Source organism: Cydia splendana, chromosome 9 (assembly GCF_910591565.1).
Source record: "Cydia splendana chromosome 9, ilCydSple1.2, whole genome shotgun sequence".
NCBI classification, from domain to species: domain Eukaryota; kingdom Metazoa; phylum Arthropoda; class Insecta; order Lepidoptera; family Tortricidae; genus Cydia; species Cydia splendana.
In genome coordinates, this window is record NC_085968.1 from 15,954,936 (window position 1) to 15,979,255 (window position 24,320).

Sequence of the window (24,320 nt, forward strand, 5' to 3'; positions counted from 1 at the left end):
AACCAAAATAAATGCATTGTAACTGTTTATGCCTCCGAACTAGGCACGGCAAGTAGACTACACACGACACCCTTTCAAACGCATTTTAACTCAGTTACTGCCCAAGAGCATTGCGAACATGTCGAGAAATACGTAGAAAAACCTATATTTTAGTAATAACGATAGTACGAAAGCTTATTTTTAACCGACTTCAAATAAAGGAGGAGGTTATCACTTCGACCGTATTTTTTTTGTATGTAACATACTTGCTTGGCACCGACTTTAAACGTTTCAGTTGCTTAGGGCATATACAACGGGATAATATATTACTTTATCCTTTTTGAAGTCGGTTTTACTTTTTTTTTAAGATTAATTGTCTATATTTTTGTTTTGTGCAGGCAGCGTAACATCGGTGGCGTCAGTGGGTCGTGGGTACAACCGCGACCGCTGTGTGACGCTGTTGGTCGTCGACGACCAGAACACGGACTGGTCCAAGTACTTCCGAGGCAAGCGGCTGCCCGGCGAATGGGACATCCGCGTCGAGCAGGCCGAGTTCAGGGTAACTAACTATCCTCTTATACCTATATTGTAGACCATGCCAAACTAGCACGGGGACCTTAGCGTCCGTAGCCCTCAATTGGAGAGTGATATGTATATGTGACCGATGCTGATATTTGATATTGGCGCCGCTAGCTGATTTTAATGTCAAGATCAACATTGTCAGGCGTAAATTACTATATATATATAATAACCTCGTCGTTAAAGAACGTCATTTAATTTTTTTCGGTTTCTGAACAGGAATATCAAAAACGGAACAACTGTGTCCTTAATTGAGAAGATTGGACAGAATTCTGAAGTTTCAGGACGAGGATAATATATGTTTCATTCACTGTTAATATTTTTAATACCATAAACCATATTACGATAAAAGTGCGAAAAATAGGTTTTCGACACCGAGTTGTGAATTACCTATTCGCTCATGTATCGTACAACGTTTTACAGTACATATGGCCCTTTATGTTTCGACATAGTAGTTACGTAATGTGCTAATTATCGCACTAGTGCGGCAAAGTAGCACGTATTATATATAGTACACAAAATTTTTCACCATAGCAGTGAGAACATACCTATTAGACAACTTGAAAATGTAATCCTTCTTCATCACTTAATACCTGCACCCATGTTTTCTTAAAATATACAAACAATTAAGTTTAATTACTGCAATCGAACACAAAAACAAAACGTAATAATAAATTTCAGTAAAATAATATGGAAATAACGAACATCAACTGACACTTCAATCGACAACTTAAAAAAAAAAACTTTGTAAGATACGGTCCGAATTGCGGATACGTACTATTTGTCAACTATGGTAGAAATTCTTAAAAGTAAAATAATTAATTTTGCGTGATAATCTGTGTATTTTTTGAGTTCATTATTTTAATTGTACAATAAAATAGCTAAAATATAGTATTTTATTAGCGCTTATTAAATCTTAAACTTTATTTTTATTTTATTAATTAATTATTAAGAATTCATACTCGTACGTGGTTTGGAACGATGCGGTCTGAAGTTTTTCGGGGGTCTATTATAAACCGTCAATATACCGTTGAATGTCGTTTTAACTTTTTTTTGTCTGTTTCTTTTTGCTAACAGTGTGAAAGGGACAGAGATAATAGAACCCAAGTATTTAGAACTTGTATTAGACCCCGCATGTTGAAATGACATTTGACTATAAAGGTCACTTGAATGCCATTTTGTCTCACTCGGTGAGCAAAATCGCATTTTGCTCACTGTTTTTAAGAAGCAAAGTACCCTTGTTCGAGCTGCTGAGGTGAAAACTATATTCTTAATCCATAGGTACTTAATATTATAAAATCTATCTGTCTGTCTGTTACCTCTTCACGCTTAAGCCGCTGAACCGATTTCAACTAGAAATTTGCTATAGAGATAGTTTTAGTCCCGGGGAAGGACATAGGGTAGTTTTTATGTCGGAAATCATCCCTGAAGAGAGTGCAAAGGGGGTGGAATTGAAAGAGTTAATGAATTGCCTAATAATTGAAGTAAGCAATGCGCGAATTGAATGATTGCTATTAGCATTATCTAGGCGCTATACCTACTTTAGCTCTGTCACTAATTCCACGCAGGCGAAGTCGCGGGCAAAAGCTAGTATAAGTATAAAAGTGTTATTATTATAGGTGTTTCAAGCGCGACAAAATAACCTAAGCAAACAATTATATTCCAAAACTATTATGGAAAGTAAGCGAAACGGAAAATTATAGAGAGGGTTTAATGCGACGACGCTTTCCATCGCGACTACAAAATGGAATAAATTATTCATTCAGATTAACCACCGTGTGCACATACAGTGAACTAGTAATTTATGTGTATAGCTAAATATATGAATAAATAGAGTTCGCGACTTGCGTCTAGTTTTTTCTTCATTTGGTTCCCTGTAAACAGAAGCGAGCTTTATCTTAACTGACACTCGATTGTAATTTTATAGGAACAAAAGTTTATTTAGCTTGGTTGGGTTTCTGCTATTATGTGTGGTATTTCACTATGGCATGCTTCGTGAGTATTCTGGAAATATTGAATATCAACCTCTACATTTATAGCAGATTCTTGGATTGTAATATAACATTCCTATAAGAATAAATAAAGTTTACGTAAAATTTAATTTATTGGTAAGATTGACGATGGCAATTAATTTGATGTAAATCAAATTGTGTCGACTCACTACGTGATAACCATCTCGTATTAGAGTTATTAAGGTAATTTATGAGCTGCCATTCAAAGTCCTACACGGAATTAATGGTATTACAACTCATTTCCTACAGTCTTACACTATAGTATATGTATAGTATAATAGTTGACGAGAAAGATTTGTAAGTATATAAGTTCATCTTTTAACAAAGGAATAAGTATGATGCGAGAGTATAAACAGATAATATAAACAGAAAATAAATTAATGTATGACTTATATGTATGTATGCACGATTTCATTGAACCAACACAGGGTAAATAGTTTCAGTTAGGTACTTAAATCGTGTAATTTTAGTGAAATATTTTATGTTTGTAAGTATTCGTTTTAATCAGCTCTAACAATCTCAATAAAATGTATATAAAGGCTTACGAACATCGAAATTTGCTGTTTATAGTCTTATTAGTAGGTAATCACTCAGATAGGAGTTTCGTTTGGGACGCGGTGGTGAACGGACGTGCCCGGGGCAAACAAAGGAGTCTCATAAACGCGTTAAAATCCCATCGAACAATAGTCACCCATCGCCAGATGCTAGTGCAATCGCGGCACAAACATCTAAGTACCGACGCGCGCTAACCAAAGCTCTCGCTACGCGTTCTTACTTACTTAATTCCAAATTCCAACCTTTCGTGACAGGACAGTGTTCATAAGTTTATATTACATATACCAGTGCAACCCGGTCATATAATATTTCCTCGTACCAGTGCGTCAAACTAAGTGAGTGTGAGCCGTGTCCACGCCAACCGCGACGAGCGCATGATCGCGGCTGCACCAGTGATTCAAGCGACCTCCATCCGTACTACATCACAGTCAAATTTGGTGAGACCGTTCCTACTCTGTTATTCTTAAGCACTAGGTGCATAAAGGCTAGACGTGCTCAAGCCCTGAGCTTAAGTACCTACGCGACATATGTAGGCAACCTAAGTATCTGAATAGGTATACAGCACAACCTTAACGGACCTCATTACTTTTAATTACTATTATTTAAGCACTAATTAAGTTCCTAACTCATCCCACTAAACGTATCTTGCAATTACACGTAGGAAGACTAGAATTTTTAGATTAAAACAAATTAGCGACTAAGCAGCTGAATACAGTGTGACCTCAATGTAACTCATAAGTTAATAACCCAATAAGTTACGCAGTCATATATTGAACGTAGATATCTAGCCCGCAATCACACGCAGGTAAACAGTAGAACCTTAAATTAGGCCAAGTAACGACTAAGTTCCTAGCTGAATACAACACGACCCCAACCTCATTAAACCACTTAGTTACTAAGACACTAATTTATAATCTGAACATATCTAGCGACTATAGGTTCACTAGGCACACATAGGAAAATCCTAGAGTAAGCCAAATAGCGATCAAGTAGCGAAATACAGCATACTGGTTCCCACCAGATTGTACAATTAAGGTAGGATATGTTTATCCACCGGCTACAAGTCCTGTCTATCCTTGAAAACCTCCAGGAGAGGTATATTGAGAATAAGTCCAAAAAGCGAATATAAGTAGCTGAGTCTAGATTCACGCTTTACTATTCACGTTACTGCCTATTTCATACCTATAATAAACTGAACCTAGCTGAAAATAACACTTATGAAAACACTAGAATATTTAGAATAAGGAAAAAAGCGAATAAGTAGTCAATAATACATACACATATTTTATTTAATTAAAGGAAGACGATAGAATATTTACAATACTTAAGGCCAAAAAGCCAATAAGTAGCTGAAAAATAGATACAGTGAGACCTTCATTTACCTCACTTAGTTAGGTACTACATTTACATACCTAATAGTTAGTAATTAATATACCTACCTCACCATGTTACATTTAGGTACTGTTTCAGTAGTTTTCTAGAATACACGAAATAAGAACATTATTAAGGAGTAAGAAGTATGTAGGTAATTATAGAACATGTATTGCTTGGTGTCCGCATGGTCATTAGCGAGGAGGATTGGTCATAGTTTTTTACTCACTCGCAACATTAGGCATAACTATTAGTCTATTACTTAAGTACTCCGCGAAATAAATACCATGGGAAAGAAACCGGTCACATAAAAGCAAGATGCCGTTCTGTTGGGGTAATCTCAACAATTCCGATAACACAAAAGTATTGTTCATTTATTTCATTGAGCAATAACAAATTTCTTCCTAAAAAGAAAACGAACAAAGTAACAAGTTACTTTCAAAAAATCCTGACGGAATTGTTTTAATGGTTACACGCATCTGGCATACACTCTGTCAAAAATACGGAAACCATAAACCATTGTCCATTACGCACGGCTGTATGGATGCAAGGGTTCTTTTCTTTGTCCGCCCCGCCCGGCTGCACTATTGTCTTTACCTACAGGACCTTCATCGACTTGGCTGAAACTTTTAAACAGGCGGTCATTAAACACGCAAGTACGTTAGGCAAATAAAATAATTATTACCTAACTAGCGGACCACGAACGGCCCCGTGAACCACGACTCTGCCACATTGAAGATTTTTTAAAAGACTAAATGGACAAAGATGGCACAGGTTTGCTGAAGTTGAACCAGAAGAAAATCGAATCCACAGCAGTACTAATACGGAATCCCCAGTACTTCGCAGGAAGAAACACTAAGGCGAGAGCGGCTAATGATTTGAGATACTATCCGAGATAACGTAATAACGACGGGGCTATCCAGGTTTCTACAAATGAGGGGAAAGGGGAGGGTCATAATGCAGTCACACATCCTCACACCTAGTATTTATTACACACCAAGTATAGTATCTGTCTACCCCGTGCTGACTTTACGATGCCTTGTATTCGGGTCGGCTAAAAATCTCCCGTCTCTCCTACTATCCTGACTGCAAACCCTACACTCCTGTCCTATCTACTGGGTGCTCCGGTGTCTCGGGCAGGCTGCGGGCGCCTACGGAGGGGTGGCAGGGGTTGTTGCGTAATAAGTTGGTTTGCGCGCGTACTTTGTTTGATTTCGCGTTTGAGGCTTAGCCGGTGTGGGGTGACGCTGACACCTCCACTGACTCGAGGCCGCTTAGGTTGAATCAGCAGAGTCATGCGAGCTTACAGGGCTATTTGCCCCAACTTCGCCTCCCCCCTATAGTCTCCTCTTCCTAGTCCTTGCTGCAGGATCTGCTGGCTGGAGTTGCCCCTAGTATCAGTATCAGTATCAGTATCAGTTATTAGTAGGTAATCACTCAGATATTATTTGTCAAATAATACGTTACGGCGAAAACTGTGTAGGCGATCGGGGATAGAACTTACTATTTTTAGTTAGGTAACGACAAATTTTGTTAAGAATACTATTGTAATCTAGTATTCTAGGAATACATAGCGTTAAAATATAACATATTGTAAAATAGATCGTTACAAAGCGAGTATATTTCTGTTATAAATATGCAATCTCATTCGCCAGGAGCTGTCGGTGACAGCTAATTCCGACGGGGCCAACGTGTCGATGGCTGTGTATCGCGGCGGCACCAGAGTTACGCGGTGCTTCAAGTAAGTTTATAAATACACACTAGTACATACTACGTCATACCTAATAGATTTTAGTTAAGATTATCTCTAGGGAGATATATTTAATAACATTTTTACAACATAATAAAAACACTAAAACTTATAAATAAAAAAATTGCCCTAAGTCGTAGTCCGTAGGTAGAGTGCCCAGAAGGCTGGCCGCATTGCCCCGCTGGATGGCAATGCTGATCCGTTGGGCAAAATATTGGCCAGAATATTGAATTCCTTGGTCTATATTATAATGGAAATACGGTACCTACCTAAGTTTCGGTATAATTTTTGACAGTTTCGATTCTGAACCAAGTAATGGAATTCAGTGGGGCGGGTGTATGGGTGGGATGATTTACGTTAATGAAAAACAACATAGTATAAACTTACAATAAAAAGTAACCTAATTAAATAAATTCAATAAAGCAAAATCACAATTCACCATTTGTGAATTGTGATTTTGCAAGTTGTGTGTAACCTGTTTTTCTGACAACGCGTCCTATTTTTAGGGTTCCGACGACAAATGGCAAAAAACGGAACCTTTATGGATTCGTCATGTCTGTCTGTCTGTCCGTCCGTATGTCACAGCCACTTTTTTCCGAAACTATAAGAACTATACTGTTGAAACTTGGTAAGTAGATGTATTCTGTGAACCGCATTAAGATTTTCACATAAAAATAGAAAAAAAAAACAATAAATTTTGGGGGTACTTAGAACTGAAACTCAAATTTTTTTTTCATCAAACCCATACGTGTGGGGTATCTATGGATAGGTCTTCAAAAGTGATATTGAGGTTTCTAATATAATTTTAGGAAGTTTGCGCGAGAGACACTTCCAAAGTGGTAAAATGTGTGTGTTCCCCCCCCCCCCTGTAACTTCTAAAATAAGAGAATGATAAAACTAAAAAAAAATATATGGTGTACATTACCATGCAAACTTCCACTGAAAAATGGTTTGAACGAGATCTAGTAAGTAGCTTGTTTTTAATACGTCATAAATCGTAAACCGCAATTTTATTATGTTACTTGCTGCTACGGAACCCTTCATGGGCGAGTCCGACTCGCACTTGGCCGCTTTTTTTGGCCTTTGTGCGTAATTGGAAACTAATAATTTATTTTGTAGACCGGAGTTTGTGTTGGTGAGGCAAAACGTGAGAGACGCTGGCGCCGACAACCGCGCTTTGCTGCTAGGACTCAAGTTCGGAGGAGTGCCCGCCATCAACAGCCTTAACTCCATCTACCACTTCCAGGTAAGGGCCAGGGGGTCTACCGCGATAATCGAAAATCTAAATTTCGTCTTCTGCCTCTCCATTCGAGCGATAGAGATAGGATTAGGTAGCGAGTGATAGAGGCAGGTTACGAAATTTCGATTTTCTATTTTCGCGGTAGACCCTCAGTATCCACTTATTAATTTATATATAGTAGGTATACCTATACGGTGCATTGGACAAAAATAATGAATTTTATTGTGACCGTAATGGCTGTGGAATATGAAATAGATTGTTCTAGTTAGTTAGTTGTTAGTTACTAGAACAGTTGCAGGCGTCTATAGGTACGTATACGGCAACCTCTTACTAGCAGACAGAAGTTTTGCTTCTAGGTACATATTCCACCGACGTATTTTTTTTTGTAATGACATAGGTACATATTCAACCGACGTATTTTTTTTTGTAATGACATAGATCGCAATATTTTTCTAATAAACAATTGCAAAGACTTTTTAGCTTCAAGTTTCGGTAGAAGGAAAATAACTCAAACTACGATGCACGACTTGTCTAAGAGAGATCAGATAGAGCTGTAATAAAATGCAACCGTCTGCCGTAGAATGCAGGAAATATTTATATAACAAAAGTTTCTGTACGGAAATTCTTGAGTCGGACTTCATTTTATTGTGACTTCCTGTGAAGTTTTATATACAATTCGTGTACACGATAAGATTCTGCGGATAAATTATTCTAATAATCCTTATTCTAAAATCAAAAGTCTGGTATTTAAGTTACCGTGGTATAATATATGGCGGGGTTGTATGCACACTCGGTGTTAGCTTTTACCCGTGGAACGCTCCGCCCGAACGTATACAGGCCGCGTAGCCAAGATGCCAATCGCTTACTCTCCGTAGCGATCGAAACGCAACTGTCACTGTCGCGCTAATATGGAAGAGTGATAGAGAGACATGATGCTTTTCGTTGTCGAAGCGATAGCGATTGTAACCATGGCTAGGCCGGCTGATATACTTGTACCTGTACCTAAACCTATTTAACTTTTAATTGACGAATAGGTATTATAGTTGGGTGTAACACGTTGTCGTCCTCCTGTTTCACGACTCTATTTGAGTTAAAACGGTAATCTATTGATAATAAAGGACAGTTTTGCATTGCTGCACTTTATGTACTTACTTAAATGGATTTTAAAAGCAACTTGCTATACGATTCTACTTGAAAAATAAATAATGTATTGTTTTTTTAATTATTAATGTATTGTTGCAAAGAGTTATTCTAGAAAACGTGTAAAGTCTAAGATTAAATCGTGCTCTCAAGTTTGACAGGCGAATAAGCGGTATATGGAGGACCAAAATTACCGCAAAATGTACAGGGCTATAACCGCGAAAATCGAAGTTCGCAAATTGCGGACATCTTTCTCTGTCACTCTAATTACGCCTTCATTGGAGTAGAAGAGAAAGATCGCCGCAATTAGCGAATTTCGATTTTCGTGGTAGGCCCTCTAAGCTCTTTTGTGTATGGTGCCTAAAAACCGTTTTGTCATCAGGACCGTCCATGGGTTTTCGGGCACCTGCTGCAGCTGCAGCGGCGCCTGGGCCGCGAGAACTTCCCCCTCATCGAGCAGACATACTACCATAACCACACCGACATGGTAAGTCAGCTTAGACCTTATTCTTAAAAGGGCTGTCCACAGAATGATCCAGCGCTATGCTTTAACCTCTAGCCGCTCACACATTAAAACTTGCCAAGACAAATGCAATTGTGATATATCAAAATAAAGATTCAAAATAGAATGGAAATAGGAGGCCTTTTTATAGCCCTCTGGGCGGCTAGAGGCAGAATACTATACTGACCTTCAATTACAAATCAAATGATTTTGGTTACGCCTGTGCGCTTTAAGCCCCCCATTCACACTCCTACATTGTAGTCCGCCTCGTAGTCCGCTTCATTATGTAGGACTGTGTATGGGGGTCGCGGACTACGTGCCGTCCTACAACACCCAAGTAACTAGGATGCCTCTTGGGTCCTACAAATCCTGCAAGTCGCGCAGGATTGTTTGTGGGTTGTCGTCCTACGTTGCGGACTGCCGTGTTTGACGTATGACAGCAGTGCGCGCAATTTTTTCGAAATTTATAAAGAAAATCGCTGTTTGTGGGACCAAAAACCACCCAATCACTCCAACAAACAATGGAGGAATAGGCATTGCAACAATTATTACCAATACTTAAGAAATCTCTCTTCTCCCACACTCCATTTTATTTATATCCAATAACAAGAAAATACATAGCAGAAGAGCTATTTTCTTTTTTTTAATTACACGTAATATTTTCAAGAGTAGGTAGTTAGACCGACACTTGTGAGAAACGAAGCAGTACTGATGATGGACGGCAAAACAGTATACCGTGTGTGAGCTATTTCTTGCTCCGTAGTCCTGCAAGGCGTACTTTCCTTCCTTTCCTTCCTCCTTCCTTTTTATATAGGTAGCTGTTTTTATCTTTACATTCTTTACTTGTAGTCGTGAGGAAACCGGACTAATCCCAATAAGACCTAGTTTACCCTCTGGGATGCAAGGTCAGATGGATGTTGCTTTTGTAAAAACCAGCGCCTACGCCACATCTTGGGATTAGTTGCCAAGCGGAACCCAGCATGGGTCCTGGGTCATCCAGCCGTTGCAAAATGCCGGGACAACGCGAGGAAGATGATGATGATGGCTCGTGCCCGAGTTGTGCGGGTTATGCTATTTTGCAATTGAAAACTTCTCAGGCGCTTTATTATTGAAATAAAAATTCAACAATTTTTTCTGAAAATTCTTTATTTAAAACCTAACAATATCACTATGATTTGTTAATTTACAATCATTAGCTTAGAAATAAATAATATCTTTAAAGATAGCCTTACTTACACCTATACTAATTCTCGTTTTGTAATACTCTCGTTTTGTAATACAAAACAACTGAGGCGTTTTACTCAAAGCGAAAGAATAAGACGGATTAAAGGAATTCACAAGTGCGAGTACCTACTTAAGTTTTCTTTCACAATTTCTATGACGTAATCTCTTCAGCTATTAAAAAAAAACATTTCTTATATTAAAATACTCTCTAAGGTTTAATATTAGAAACTATTGACTTTTCCCAATAGTACCTATTAGGGGGATATGTTTAAATTGAACTGATTTAATTCCAGCAAGGATTTTAACGTTTAAGTTGACGGCATGCGGGTTGACTCGTATAGTAGGTAGGTACAAATTAGTCAAAATGCTTTAACTCGTTTAAGTAGCTGCTTTTAGGTAGGTATAGAAAATATTAGTCGGTAATTAAATAATCTTATCTTACAGTAGGCAACAATATAGAAGTGTAACATTTGTTTTCCATGACTTGTTTTAACGGTAGGCGCTAACATTACTTAACATACAATACAATCGAATCAAGTCATGGTGCCGTTAAAATGTTGCTTCTGGAGGCATCTCGTGAGAGCCGGGGCCCTGAAACGAAAAGAAATTGGATATTGATTGACGATCAAACTGAAAACATCATACTTTACGACCGGGCCGCCAAATAATTCGACATGAATTATGGAACATGTCTTTGAAGTAGAGATGGACCGAATACGAATATTCGGCCAAATGTTCGGTTCAGATCTTACCGAACCGAATATTCGGCCGGCCGGTATCATTCCAATAAACCATTTGAAAACGCATCAATTACATTACTAGCTAAAGATGAATTGCTTCCTACATAATTCCCTAGAAACAAACTGGTCAAAAGGCAATGGACACGCAAAAAAGTTTAAACTGAGGGGGTTTAAACTAATCAAAACATCCTATTAATTCAAAATTTCTCATTGTGTTGTGTTTTAAGGACAATGAGAAAACGTAACCTGATGGAAGAGGGTACTTGAAATGTTCTGTAGGAGTACATTTTTACTTTGTTGCAACAAGACATAGTAAAAAATATTTGCCGAATATTCGGCACTTTTTACCGAATAATTCGGCCGAATAATAACATTGGAAAACATGCCGATTATGCCGAATATCGAATAATTACCGAATATTCGGCCCATCTCTACTTTGGAGGTTTAGGCGAGAAATATTATTAAAACATGTGATCCGGAGGCTCTTCTTGATCGCATCCATCATGACTGATGATCGTGGTTGGTGGGTTTTGTTCGGGCACGAACACACTCTCGCCATCGATTCCGGTCCATCGCTTTCCTCACCACGTCATAGAATTTCTGAGATGGTTCCTCGCCTTTGAGTTGGTCAGTCCATCGTGCTGGTGAACGGCCCCGTGACCTTTTGCCATCAGTATTACCAACAACGATTAACCTTTCCAAACTTTCGTCTCCCCTTCTCATTATATGGCCAAAGTAACTTAGGAAGCGTTGTTCACAGATTGTGAACCGGAGGCTCGCAGATGTTTTTTTCTCTTCGTGAGACACTATTTTTGTACATACGATGTTTTTGGTGTATAAAGCGTGACATTTGGCAAAAATCCGTGAAGAGAATTTCGTGACGTGATAAAATCAGCATTAAATATTCATGGAGATATATTATGCAGCGTGTCCGACACGGGGAAAGTAAAGCCTGCTGATTTATACCTTCCAAGGGAATATTTGTATAGGTTACTCGAACATTAGTTTGCCCTTTACCTAAATACTTACCCCCCTTATTCATAAAACTTTACAGGCCTGATTTAGGTAAATTATGTTTTATCCCTTTCTTACAAATGCATAAGTCAAGATATTGGATGGATTTCGATATTCTCAGCAGTAAGTACCTATTGCACAAAATTGTCGGGTCATGATGGTTTGAATGAACCAGGCTGAGTTGTTTGAGTTTATAGTTTGTTGTAAATATTTGTATTGAATCCTGAGCTATAGAAGTCGCCAAAAGATGGTGCAAAGCCTAAGACTCAAAAGTCGCTTCCAAGACAGTTGTGAAGAAATTATAAATTTTGAGTCTTGGACGAGTTCCAAGGACTACTGGTCGGTTGCACCAAACCGTTTGTCACCGTTTTAGCGTTCGCTAAATATTGTTGTATAGAAAGTTTCATAGTTCTCTGCTGCTTGACGTTGATCAGTCTGTTAATTGTGGTTGGTGCAGCTGGCCCTTAGTCGCGTATAAATTACCTGGTCCAATGGCACTGCTGCTGGCGGTTGTGGAGACAGATGCCGTGTCGTTCGAAGCACTCGTCGTTGCGCATAAAGCAAGTGTTGGGAGAGCCTGAGCGCCATGTCCTGCCGTTTGCCTTCACCTGGAACATCACACAAACATAATTATATGTAGGTATATAATGTATGTACAGCGTAGACTGGCGTTCAAAAGTGCACGGAGATGTTTCAACCGTAATATTAAGGCATTACGGTCGACATCTATCCATGCACTTTTTCAACGCCACTGTACATCTCGCGCCTGTATTTCCTTATCTGGACAGATCATTATTTTCTCGTCCTCGTAACACTTAGTTTGTAATACATATAAATGTAGGTACCTAAGTACCGAATCAATAGGATGCTCCTCTCTTCTGGCATTGCAATACAATTATGTAGCAGAAGCAAAGGTAACTAAGCGGGCTACGTGATTAAAATTATCTAAGTACAAGTTTATTGTTCTAATTTTATAGAATCGCCCAATAAATCACTTATGCTGCTGACTAGCCCAGATATTTTTGACGATAGAAAAATGGTAAGTACAGTCACGACACGGGATTGTTATGCCATTTGGGGTTCATGCTAAACTGGAAATTCTATAGCGTAAGTATTATTGAGCAACCAATTTAGCTAGCACCCTTAATGGCGCAACAACACTGAGAGAAAAGTATAACAAAGACACACTTAGAATTACAAAAATAAAACTTAATCCGGGGACAAGGAGAGTCAACTAATAGGAACAAATTGACTTTTGCAATTTCTATTAGTTCTTGCAATTTCTATTATCTGTTTGTTGAAATTAGATTTAGGATTACTGAGCTGTTTGTAGAAATAAATAAACTTTACAGAAATAGTGAAACTTCCATAATTATTACTAAACTTCATTTTTTCCCCCAGTACAGAACTGTTTTTTAATTCCTGGTGATGATTTTTCTCTCAGTGAATCGCGGAGCGTGATGGTACATCCTAACAGAACACATCAACCATCAGCATCAGTAGCATGGCCGAGTTCAAATACGTTGAACATAAAGGTTTTCCCGTTCTTATTACCAAAGTTGTCATTAAGGGACGGAACATTCGAACTTGTGTTGGACTTGGACATAAAAACCAATCATGTAGCTCGCGAGGAATGCATCCAATTAATAATTAAATTAGGTATTTTTACTGTAACTAATGCGTTGATTGGCATTTTGTCGTGAAACCATCCATGAAATAATCAACGTACGAAATTGAATCTCGGAGCATCAACTGCCGTACCTAATTATGAAAGCATTTTAAGATCTTATTGCGCCGTAATATCAGGAACACGACTATTAAATAGTACATTACGATACCAGTGCGAAAAGTAGGAAATTCGCAACGAATTGAAACACGACCGAAGGGAGTGTTTTAAATCGATACGAGTTGCGAATTACCTTTTCGCACGAGTATTGTACTACCTACGTTTTACAGTACATATGGCCCTTTAAATTTTTGACATAGGCAAGTATTGTCCTTAATCCCGCCCTAGGGCGGTAAAGTAGCACCTTATATACTGTAAAATCAGTATAATCACACCACATACTGGTATGACAAGTGATTTATTTACTTTTTTGTTTTCAAGGTTTCAAAACAACTTTTTTCAGGCGGACAGCCGACCTTTACTTACTCGGACCTGTCCGAGTGATTTATTTAGAGGATTAAGATACTTTCGGACGATTTCTAACGTCCCCTTTTGTGCCATAAAATCTTATTACCCTCTTCCAAAATAGAACTGTACCTAACCGGAAACTTACTTTTAGAAGTACCTAATATGAAACTGGGTGATACCTTGAAAGTCTCAATATAAATTATTAAGAAGTATGTATAATTATATACATACTTCTTAATAATACATAACATACCTAACCTAATTATACTTATTAGGTTAGGTATGTTCTGCTCGATTACCTACCTATTCATGCACATACAAATTAAATATCTGGGAGACCGAGCTTTGCTCGGAAAACATATAAAAACTCAAAAATGCGCGTTTTCCTAGAGATAAGACCTAGCTAGATCGATATTTCGCCCCCGAAAACCCCCATATAGCAATTCATCATTGAAATATTTAGAGCCGTTTCCGAGATCCCCGAAATATATATATAAATAAACAAGAATTGCTCGTTTAAAGGTATTAGATTAGATAGATAGATAAGAGATAAGCAAAAGAGTAGTGATCAAGCCCCGTTGGGGTCAGATAATAGCTGTTTTTAGTCAGTGCAGAGGTCATTAAGTCAAACTAACCACCGCGTTGCGCGACAGCTGCGTCCTCCCGCAAATTTATGGGTGACATGGTAGAGCTTTGTAATTTAGTCAGATTGAGTTGGTGAATTAATTAAACGGAGATTTGGCGAGGGACTACAGTATCGAGTTCTTCCAAAAACCTGCCAAGTGCCAGCCCGTAATAGGGGTCCGATCAAAAACTAAGTAATTAAGGCCGACTCACGCTTGACTGCACATTTCTAATATGTTTTCCTGTCATCTATAGGTAAAGAACTTTTAGACCCAGTAGAGTCGGAAATAAAATGGGGGGGGGAACACTCGGAGACAGGCCACCAGACAGACGCGCGAGTGATATTATAAAGGTTTTTTCCTTTGGAGGTACGGAACCCTAAAAAGGAGTGTACAAGGTTTTTAAAGGGTCGGTAAAGCGTTTGTACAATCAACTACGACTCACTTTGCACGTGCACCCCTGCTTGTAGAGCTGGCGGAACCCTTTCCGCTGCCGCGGGGTCACCTCGCGCCACTTGTTCACGTACTCACACAGGTTAACGTGCGCCTGGAGATGGGTCACGTGACCTGGAATTGACAACAATCGTTTCAGTATAAACGTATGTTTCAAAAAAATCTCAAGAAAAGAAAAGCATGTTGATGAAACGGAAAAAAGATAATGAGGTAAATTAATAACAGTAAGTGTTCTCAGTAAGTTTACGTGTTGAATATTGCTTGAATATAGCTAGTGAATTTAATTTAAAAGGTTAGTGCAAAATCTGGCGTCGATAAAAACACAATAATGATTTAGCAGACCTGTTACTCGTAATATATGACCACTATAATGACCACAACATGTCCTGTATCCATGTCAAGGCGCGTTACGCAACTTCTGCGTCTTAACTGAATAACATTGGATTAATCTTTCAAAGCCTAAAAGCACAAATCTCTGTTAGTCTCCGAGGATTTTCGCTAAATTGTGAAAGTTTCAGGTTTAATTCAGGCGTTATGGATAAACTTGTAAGTTACGGAATCTTTATATTCAAGAGATTATACTTAAACCGTGATATTTTCTTTGACGTGGGTTCACCAATAACTTTTCCTTTCACGAATAATAAATAAAGCCTATTCAAGCTTCGGAAACTCATTGAAAACTCGCTTGAAGTTTTCTTGCTATTTTATATCCGTAGCCGACCTTTGTAATCTTCTTCTTTATAGATTTTTTGTCATACTTATTATAAGATACCTACATTAAGTATTTATGATATTATTCTGTATTTGGAAACACAAGGAATACGATTCTTTTACCATTTTTTCTGAGGGATCGCTATAATAATGGGTATTATCTTACTTAAAATTTGTAATATATACTTGTATCCTTCTTGTAATGCATATTATCCTTACCTGTTATTACATAGGTTTCTCTAGGCTTCAGTGTTACCCCGCAGAGCCCGTCTTGCGTAGGCGTTAGTATTCGACCGGACTTCAGCGCTACTTGCGCCTTCTGTGTCGCCTAAAAAAAATCATAAGTTAACCATTTATCATATTATAAACTCGTTCAACATAACGATTTGCCACCAAAAGTGTTGAACTGCGAATGAAACTCACTTTGAACACGTTTCGAATCTTCATTTTGTACGTGTCGTAAAAGGAATTGCCTTTGAACATCTTTTGTACCCTGCCGACGATCACTGGAAATGAAGAAGCAAGATTTTATCGATCACATGAAATAACTCTCCAAAGTCCTTCAATATTTAATTCACGTTTCTATCTCATACTTCGCCAGAAGTTCACCTTCACTTTGAATTTTTGCTAATGGAATTGCGCAATATTTTGTTGTCCTTGGTGTATAAAATTTTAAGTAGGTACCTACAGGTAAAACCTTATCCTGTCCGTGAGCGACTAAAGCCACATTGGCGAATAACATAAAGCACTTATTTTACGAAGATTACGAATAGGTATTAACGTCATGACTACGTTTAAATCTAACGTCAAATCGACTCGCTCAGTTTCAGTTGCCCAGTTTTTTTACTAGGTTAGGTTAAGTACCCAATATAAACCTAATCCATACGTACCGAAGTCACTATTACAGTAATGTGTCTGAGGGTGCTCTAACATGCACGTGCAGCCGTCAGCGGAGCGCCAGCTTGACACCGCCAGCGCCAGGAACACCCACCGCGTCAGCATGGCTCTCTGATCTGTTGACAACTATAAGCCGATATTAAGGATTAGGTTGGAAAGGGCCTGATTCTCACAGGATTACGAGTGATCCGAATATTTTTAGGAACTCGATTATTTTTTTAAAACCATTGTATGGTTTTTACGATACGTGAACTGGCCCGATCCGATAACCCTGATACAGGCAACTTATTTATTAAGTATTGAGCTGCCGTGATTTTTGATTTTTACAATAATACTGTTACTTTATTGCTTACATGATAACTATTTCATAAATACAAACATTATAGTCTCAAGAATAATAATAAAAACTTACGTTACATTAATATGTACATGATCTAACCGCTTTAAAGTTCAAAATGAGGTAAGCTCATCCATTTGATTACCTTTAGGACTTTGTCGTAAAGAAAACGATAATGTTATGGAACAACTGCCTGTACCACACACGGACTATAAAAGTAACTTGTTTAATATCTGTCTCTAACGAAAAGCCAATGTATATTACATACGGAAATTGTCATATTAACATACATTGCTAAGACATAATTGAATGTTTCACGCTGTAATAGAATTTGGTGCGCTCCATCACTTTAAGTGTCACCGAAAGACGTAAAGGTCAACCAGTGACCCATCTCGTAACGACCGCTTGTGAATTCCGGAAATTGAACGTATGAGCATTGACGGAGCACAATACGACGGAACGAGCGCCGGTGGTGCCGAAAATACGACGCTAATAGCACGTCTGCCCTGACAGCCATGTCGCAACATCGCGGCTCGGATTCCACAGAGCCTGGCGACTAATTTGCGATCATTCTGTAAACCAAAAAGATAAAAAAGGGCCGCGCATCATTCCGGGCTTTCATTATCGTAATTGAAGGCTTTAATTTGGGTCTAATTTTGTATATAGCAAAGGCAAGAATGCTCTTCAGTTATTTAATTAATTTTGAAACGAGAATTTAATTGAAATTTGATTCTCTAGACTAGACTACACAACCGGAAAGTAATTTAATTAATATTCTTTATATACCTACCCTTAATAAACGTTGGAAGCCAATAATTGTCCCTTAATCTAACGAACTAGTTTATTACTCTATGAATTAATTAGATCGGTTACACGACCGCAGCCATCAATTTCCACTGTAAATGGGGGGACTCCCTAGCTGCGGATAGATAATTTATTTGCTCGACTACCTCCGGGACACTATGAGATGATGTCTGTGACCTAGTTTGTGGGCTAACATTGTTAAGTTCGCGTACAGTTCTACCTAGTAAGTACCTACTTACAATGTGAGTAAATATGCGGACACCGGGTTGTAACTTTTACAACTTGGTTTTTATTTTTTCCGTTTCTTTGATTTTTAACGAGATGGGCACGCACGTCATAACTCTGTCTGAATACTTTGTAGAAAGGTTTTAAATGCTTATTGAGCGGAAAAAATCCTTGCGGCGAGGATTTGCACAATAAATTTTAATTAAGTCAAGGAATATGATTTACGAGTATGTACCATTTCGTAACTTGTCATGTTCACATTGACCGAACGAAGTTCTTAGTAGAAGAGTACCTTTGAAGTTTGAATAGGTACTAACAAAGAGGGAGGTAGAGGTAGTTAGAGGTAGAGGTAGGTGTAGGTACTAGGTCATAAATCGATTAACACTATAAAAAGGAAACTTCTTAAAACGTGTGATAATTATTGTTTTATGTTTTAGTTTAATCAAATAACTCAGAGAATTCGAATGTTACCAACTAACACCACAGAATAAATAATAAATAATAGTACTAGGTACAGAAGACTCACTCTCTAACAAAACGCGTCTGTTACGATCAGCACAGATATGGCCGCTAGGTGGCGACAGCGCCACGCGCGGCTTATGGCTTTCCCCAAAATTGGTGTGGAACGGATGTACTTTTAGCTACCTGTATCAAAGCGAAGAAATCGCGGAGTGAGCCACGCCTGCTAACACTAAAGTTATCCACATAGTGAACAGACTAATTCTTTCCAAGTTTTAATCCGCTTTACCTGAATAATCTCACGTGTCATTCATCTGAGCTTGGCACCGTGGCGTCGTTGGACAAACACAAAAGTGCTAATCCAGCCTCTAAAGTTGACTAAACATGTTTGCTCTTTTATGATTTGATTAACGACGACCATCAGTCATTCACTCCGCTGCCATATTCATAACAAACCGACAAATATTTAACTGACTTTAAGTGGATATTGGACTACAGCTTCTCCATACAAAGTTAGTCCCCATTTTTCATACTTACTCTGGAGTACGGAAAATATTTTTAAACAATTTTATGTTTAATATTTAGGTTCGCCTTTCGATTGTCTTTTTTCGATTTTTTTATCTGGGCGAAAAAAAATCAGACATATTTATGGAAGATCCTAACTAATAAAAAAAATTAAAAATCTAACGGAGAGGTTAAGGGCTGTGTTAACATCCAGAAAGGAAAATGGGGACTATGATTGTATGAAGAAAAAGGTCATCCGCGTTCCTCTTAACAGGCTTTAAATAACAAAGCATGTTTAGATACATATCTAACAACTGACGGTCGTATTATAAAGGGCTGCATAGGTCAACGATTTTCAATTGTAATTAAGAAAGTCTTTCACTATAATGGCGTGTGGCCAGGCAAGGAACAATGAGGCGGCCATTAGAGCGCGCGCGCGGCGTGGGTCGGACCCGTCGGTGCGGTACGGAAATGCACCGACTGCGCTGCACTCAAACTGCATGGATCAACGTCTTCGTCGGAACTCGGTTTTGGGAGAAAATTTAAATTTATTTGGAAGAAGCATTCTTCCATCTCTGCGAATAAAATGGTTCTTAAATAGTCTACTCCTACAGAAAATGTATTTCTGCTCCCGGAGGTTAATCTTTGATTTTTATATAACTATATCCTCATATATTACTCGTAATCCCAGTTTAATATTACATTCATATAGTTATTAAATTAATATTCTTTGACTTTTGGCGTTTTGGCCCAAAACGAATAATGTACTTACCTAGAAATTACTAATAGATTTTTTTTTTATTTCAATAAAAAACAATATATATACAGTGGTACTACTAAACGAAATTAATAACTAGCTTAAATCTAAAATAGGCCCTTGAGGCATTGTACCAAGGATGCTGGCGGCATTTCCTCGCTGTATCGCAATGCTGATACGTTGTGCGAGGTAGCCGCCAGCTCTTCGGTCACCAGTTACGTCAACCAGACGCTTCGCGATTTCTGCGAACAACTTATGCGCGCTGGGACCCCATGGACCTAGAGTTTCAACACCAAATGGTACAAAATGGTACTCTCTACCGAGGCTCTTATATTTGTTACGTTTTAGAATTTCGGCGCTTTCCGCCGCTCCGCCCGCTTTTACAGTAGTCCGTTGGAGGTGGGACGGTGCCAGTGTGTCTACGCAGGTAGCATCCCACACCAACACCCGTCCCAAGCTCCAAGGAACTAAGGACACTCCATCGGGCCTCTTGCCATCATCTCTGATAATGCCAGTCGGCTCAAGAAGAGCAGACACATTGATGGTGGCAAGAGACCGACGGACTATGTCATTAAGCGACGCATGTCTCGAAAAACGGCCTGCACTTTTTTGACAAGATAATCCGTGGTGTCCCAGTCGGTCCACGTCCGTGCCACAAGAGCATATGTGTGGCGTACACACCGAAACCCCGAGTCGCAAACCAGTCGCCAGTCTAATGGAGGCCGGATCCAAGAAAGTACCAGTATTGGGCGAAGGATGGGCATGTAGCCAGTAACCGGCTTCCCGGGCTCCGACCGCCAAAAGCCTCGCGCGGTCTGGACCTGTACAGTTGTTTAGGAGAGTATTGTAAGTTAAATCACAGTAAACATTATCCCAACTCCTTTGTGAATTTGGGTTGTCTGGAAATTGTTTGCCTGGGCAAGCAATTTTAAAAGCATTTATGGCGTCCTCAAAGCCCGCGATCTCACAGTTTGTGGGCAGAGCCCTTAAGATATTTCCTATGAGACCAGACGTGCTATCAGTGGACGCCAAAAAGGCTGGGGAAGCCACACTGGAAATTTTGCGAATTTCTAAACCTCCAAACCGAATGGGGAGGGACGCTTGAGACCAGGAAGGCTCACTTAGCTTAATGTTTAGAATCGTCTCTAAACTAATTTTGATGAAATCATCTATGGGCGACAATAAATTTTGATGTTTCCAGAAAGGACAACAGCGGAGCACATACGTAAATTTAGGGACAAAAAGGCAGAATTTAAGAATCACAAGAGCATAATGAGGGCTAATTTCGAGTAAGCGATCCGTGTGACTTTTGAATTTAGTTATGGAGTTAGAAATATAATCGGGAAAAGATTCTTCGAATATAGGAGAACCCAGGCCCCAATTTCACCACAGTGACAGGTGCGACAATTGTAAAATCACTGTTGCTGACGTCACAGGCATCCATGGGCTACGGTTATCACTTACCATCGGGCGGGCCGTATTCCTGTTTGCCACCATCATTGTATTATTTAAAAAAACTTTATTATATCGGAAAAAAACAGATATTTCTTTTGCGAATTTTCTGACAATTGTCAAGATTTAGAAGAATTGTAGGTAATTCTTGACAGGTAATGAGGTATATGTCGGAATTTCGTGACAATTGTAGTGTTTCTTGTGACAATTGTCATAAACTTAGCAAGAGAAATATCTGTTTATTTCCTATATAATAAAGTTTTTTTTAATAAAACAATGATGGTGGCAAACAGGAATACGGCCCGCACGATGCTAAGCGGTAACCGTAGCCCATGGATGCCTGTGACGTCAGCAACAGTGATGTTTTACAATTGTCGCACCTGTCACCGTGGTGAAATTGGAGCCAGGAGGCAAAGAGAATACTTGTCTACTGATTTGATATTGGGAGTCAGATCGTCAAATTTGGGTTGTAAGTTGGTCAACGCACAAGAAGATTTTTGAATAAAGAGTTCGCATTTACTGAAATTTAGTTCTAAACCATTATTTTCGAAACTACTCTTAATAAAAGACAAATCAGAGAGTACAGTATTCACGTCACCTCCTAGGGTTCCGTCATCTAAGTACCACACATTGAATTTTGATTTTAAATTTTTGATAATTGGATTTATAGCCAAACTAAAAATTGCTGGCCCGAGAGGGTCACCCTGCTGACAGCCAACCTCGGAAGATAATTCATGTGACTTGTACATTAATTTAGATGAGTCTGAATAGCAAAAGAAAAGGTAATTGTATAGTTCCGGAATTTTGTCCTTAACTTCTGTCAGCAAGGTGTCTCTACTAACCGAATTAAAAGCATTTTTAACGTCAATTTTGACAACTATTTCGCAATCATCGAGTGAAAGGTAGGTCCTTAGGGCATGGACGGCTGCCTCGCACCCACCTTTCGTGCCGAAACCTAACTGTATTGGTTCAAAAAGGGATTGTAATTTTGATCTAATGTGTCTAACCGCAATTTTTGAAGCCAGACGTCGTAAAGTAATAGATTTATTTCAGTCTATATATATACACTCAATCCAGAAATTAACTAATAATGTTGGTACGTAAAACTTATAATAATACATTATAATAATGCAATACAAATTATGAGTCCATACGTAATTACTACACCACTGTAACTGGTAAACACCACACACACTCTATCAAATTTTGAATTCTCTAAAATAGTCTCTGCTAAAATAAATTAAAAAACATTTTATTAGTGAAAAACTAAAACTTTATTGGGACATAAAAATTAAAAATACAAACTAAACAATAATTGATAAATCTAAACTACATGCAATATAAAATTTAAAATAATCTTATAAATAAACTTTTATTACATATTAGGGTGGTACCTATCTAAAATTAAAAACTAAAATTAAAACTAATTTTATTTATATAATGATCTCTTATTTATTCATTTTAATGAAGCATGTAAAGAATCTTGTCGGTAACTTTTGTTTTATTTTAAAACCTTTAAAGCTCATCCACTTTACAAACAGATAAATGTTGTTAAGGTAGACTGTGTTTAATTACTTATAGCAGTGCAGTGCCTTTAAGGAGATACGAGTAGAGTAAGTACTAGTTAAAAACTAAGAGCATTGGATATCTTGAATGTCATGGAAACTCAAGGCCGCAATAAAATGGTCTTAACTGTTTTTTTTATAGTCAGCCTAGATCGTTATGTCTACAATTCTTTAGTATTGCTTGACCAATAAAATTCCAGTGCAAAGAATAATTAAATGGAATGCAATAAGCGTGAAATTAGTAATAAAATTCATAAACTGCTTTTAAATTAACTCTGTTCCTGTTTATTGATATGACAGCATTTAGTCGGCTTTTACGAGAGCATCAAATAAAGTTACGGGTTCTGGAATACTTAATTTCAGAATTGCGTGAAGTGCTTCAAACAAAACAATAATTACCATTGCTTTTGTTCACATGTATTTCTTTCATTCATTTTGTTTTCCCGTTTCATTGACAACCATAACATAAAGTGATGCATTTTTTACCCCCCACAAACATCGCTCATTATTTTTTTCCACGCGTTACAAAGAAGTAATTTCTCGAGCGTGCTCTCAAGCGTTCTTCACCAGTTACCGATTGTTGTCTTTTTGTTCAGCGTATTAGTGGAGGCTGCGTGAGCATAAACGTGAACGTGAGCTTATGTTACAAATAAGGATATTTCAAACTCACTGTCAGTCAGGTAGAAACCACAGCGCACTCCTCACCGCATCGTTCGTTCGAGTACTTCTCTGTAAGACTGACGCGCCTTTTGTATCTTCGATTCTATGGAATAATCCGATGCATTCGCGATCAAAAATCACAATGAAGCTTTATGGTACATACCGTGATGCAGCAACAATGCATCGTTTGTCAGGGTTCGCACAGGAACTTGAGGCGACTATTGACATTATGTGCTTAGCTGCTGACGTGTAGCTGGGTGCGGTGACGCGCGATAAGCGCTTATTGGATAATGATGGATTATACTTGACAACTCTGCTTGCTCGCAGCCACTTATAGGCTCTGTTTATTTCGACTTCGAGCATCACTTTTGTTTGACTCATGAGTCTCATGACATCACTGTACGCTCATAAAAACGTGTGCTTAAGGGAGTTTTTGCGTACCTAAACAAAGTTTGATTGAATTTTATATTGCAACTGCGGCTACATCCAACATAATTGCAACACGTTGGGCACGTTCTGAAACCTGAGATGACCAATACAACTCAAGTGTGAACCCAGTAACTAACTGTATTCACCACTGACAGTTATGTAACGTTTTAATTCCCCAGAAGCTATTGAACGAACCTTATCTCT

The 24,320-nt window shown here is 38.4% G+C and overlaps 2 protein-coding genes across 4 annotated transcripts in view; one reads left to right on the forward strand and one right to left on the reverse strand.

Annotated features, from left to right (window-relative positions):
* The window catches only part of LOC134793929 (synapsin), a 165,439-nt gene that overhangs the window by 48,841 nt on the left and 92,278 nt on the right, over positions 1-24,320 (forward strand). Inside the window, exons 7-10 of the mRNA XM_063765645.1 lie at positions 378-538; positions 6,152-6,237; positions 7,366-7,492; positions 9,009-9,113. Coding sequence (XP_063621715.1) covers positions 378-538; positions 6,152-6,237; positions 7,366-7,492; positions 9,009-9,113 — 479 coding nt within the window. The remainder of the gene's footprint in view (positions 1-377; positions 539-6,151; positions 6,238-7,365; positions 7,493-9,008; positions 9,114-24,320) is intronic.
* The window catches only part of LOC134793713 (tissue inhibitor of metalloproteinase), a 57,672-nt gene continuing 44,173 nt past the window's right edge, over positions 10,822-24,320 (reverse strand). For all 3 annotated transcript variants that reach the window (XM_063765361.1, XM_063765360.1, XM_063765362.1), the window contains 6 exons: positions 16,918-17,040; positions 16,451-16,533; positions 16,247-16,355; positions 15,309-15,430; positions 12,590-12,714; positions 10,822-10,943 (listed from right to left, as the gene is read on the reverse strand). In XM_063765361.1, the coding sequence (XP_063621431.1) occupies positions 10,886-10,943; positions 12,590-12,714; positions 15,309-15,430; positions 16,247-16,355; positions 16,451-16,533; positions 16,918-17,029 (609 nt within the window). In that variant the 5' untranslated portion in view covers positions 17,030-17,040 and the 3' untranslated portion in view covers positions 10,822-10,885. The remainder of the gene's footprint in view (positions 10,944-12,589; positions 12,715-15,308; positions 15,431-16,246; positions 16,356-16,450; positions 16,534-16,917; positions 17,041-24,320) is intronic.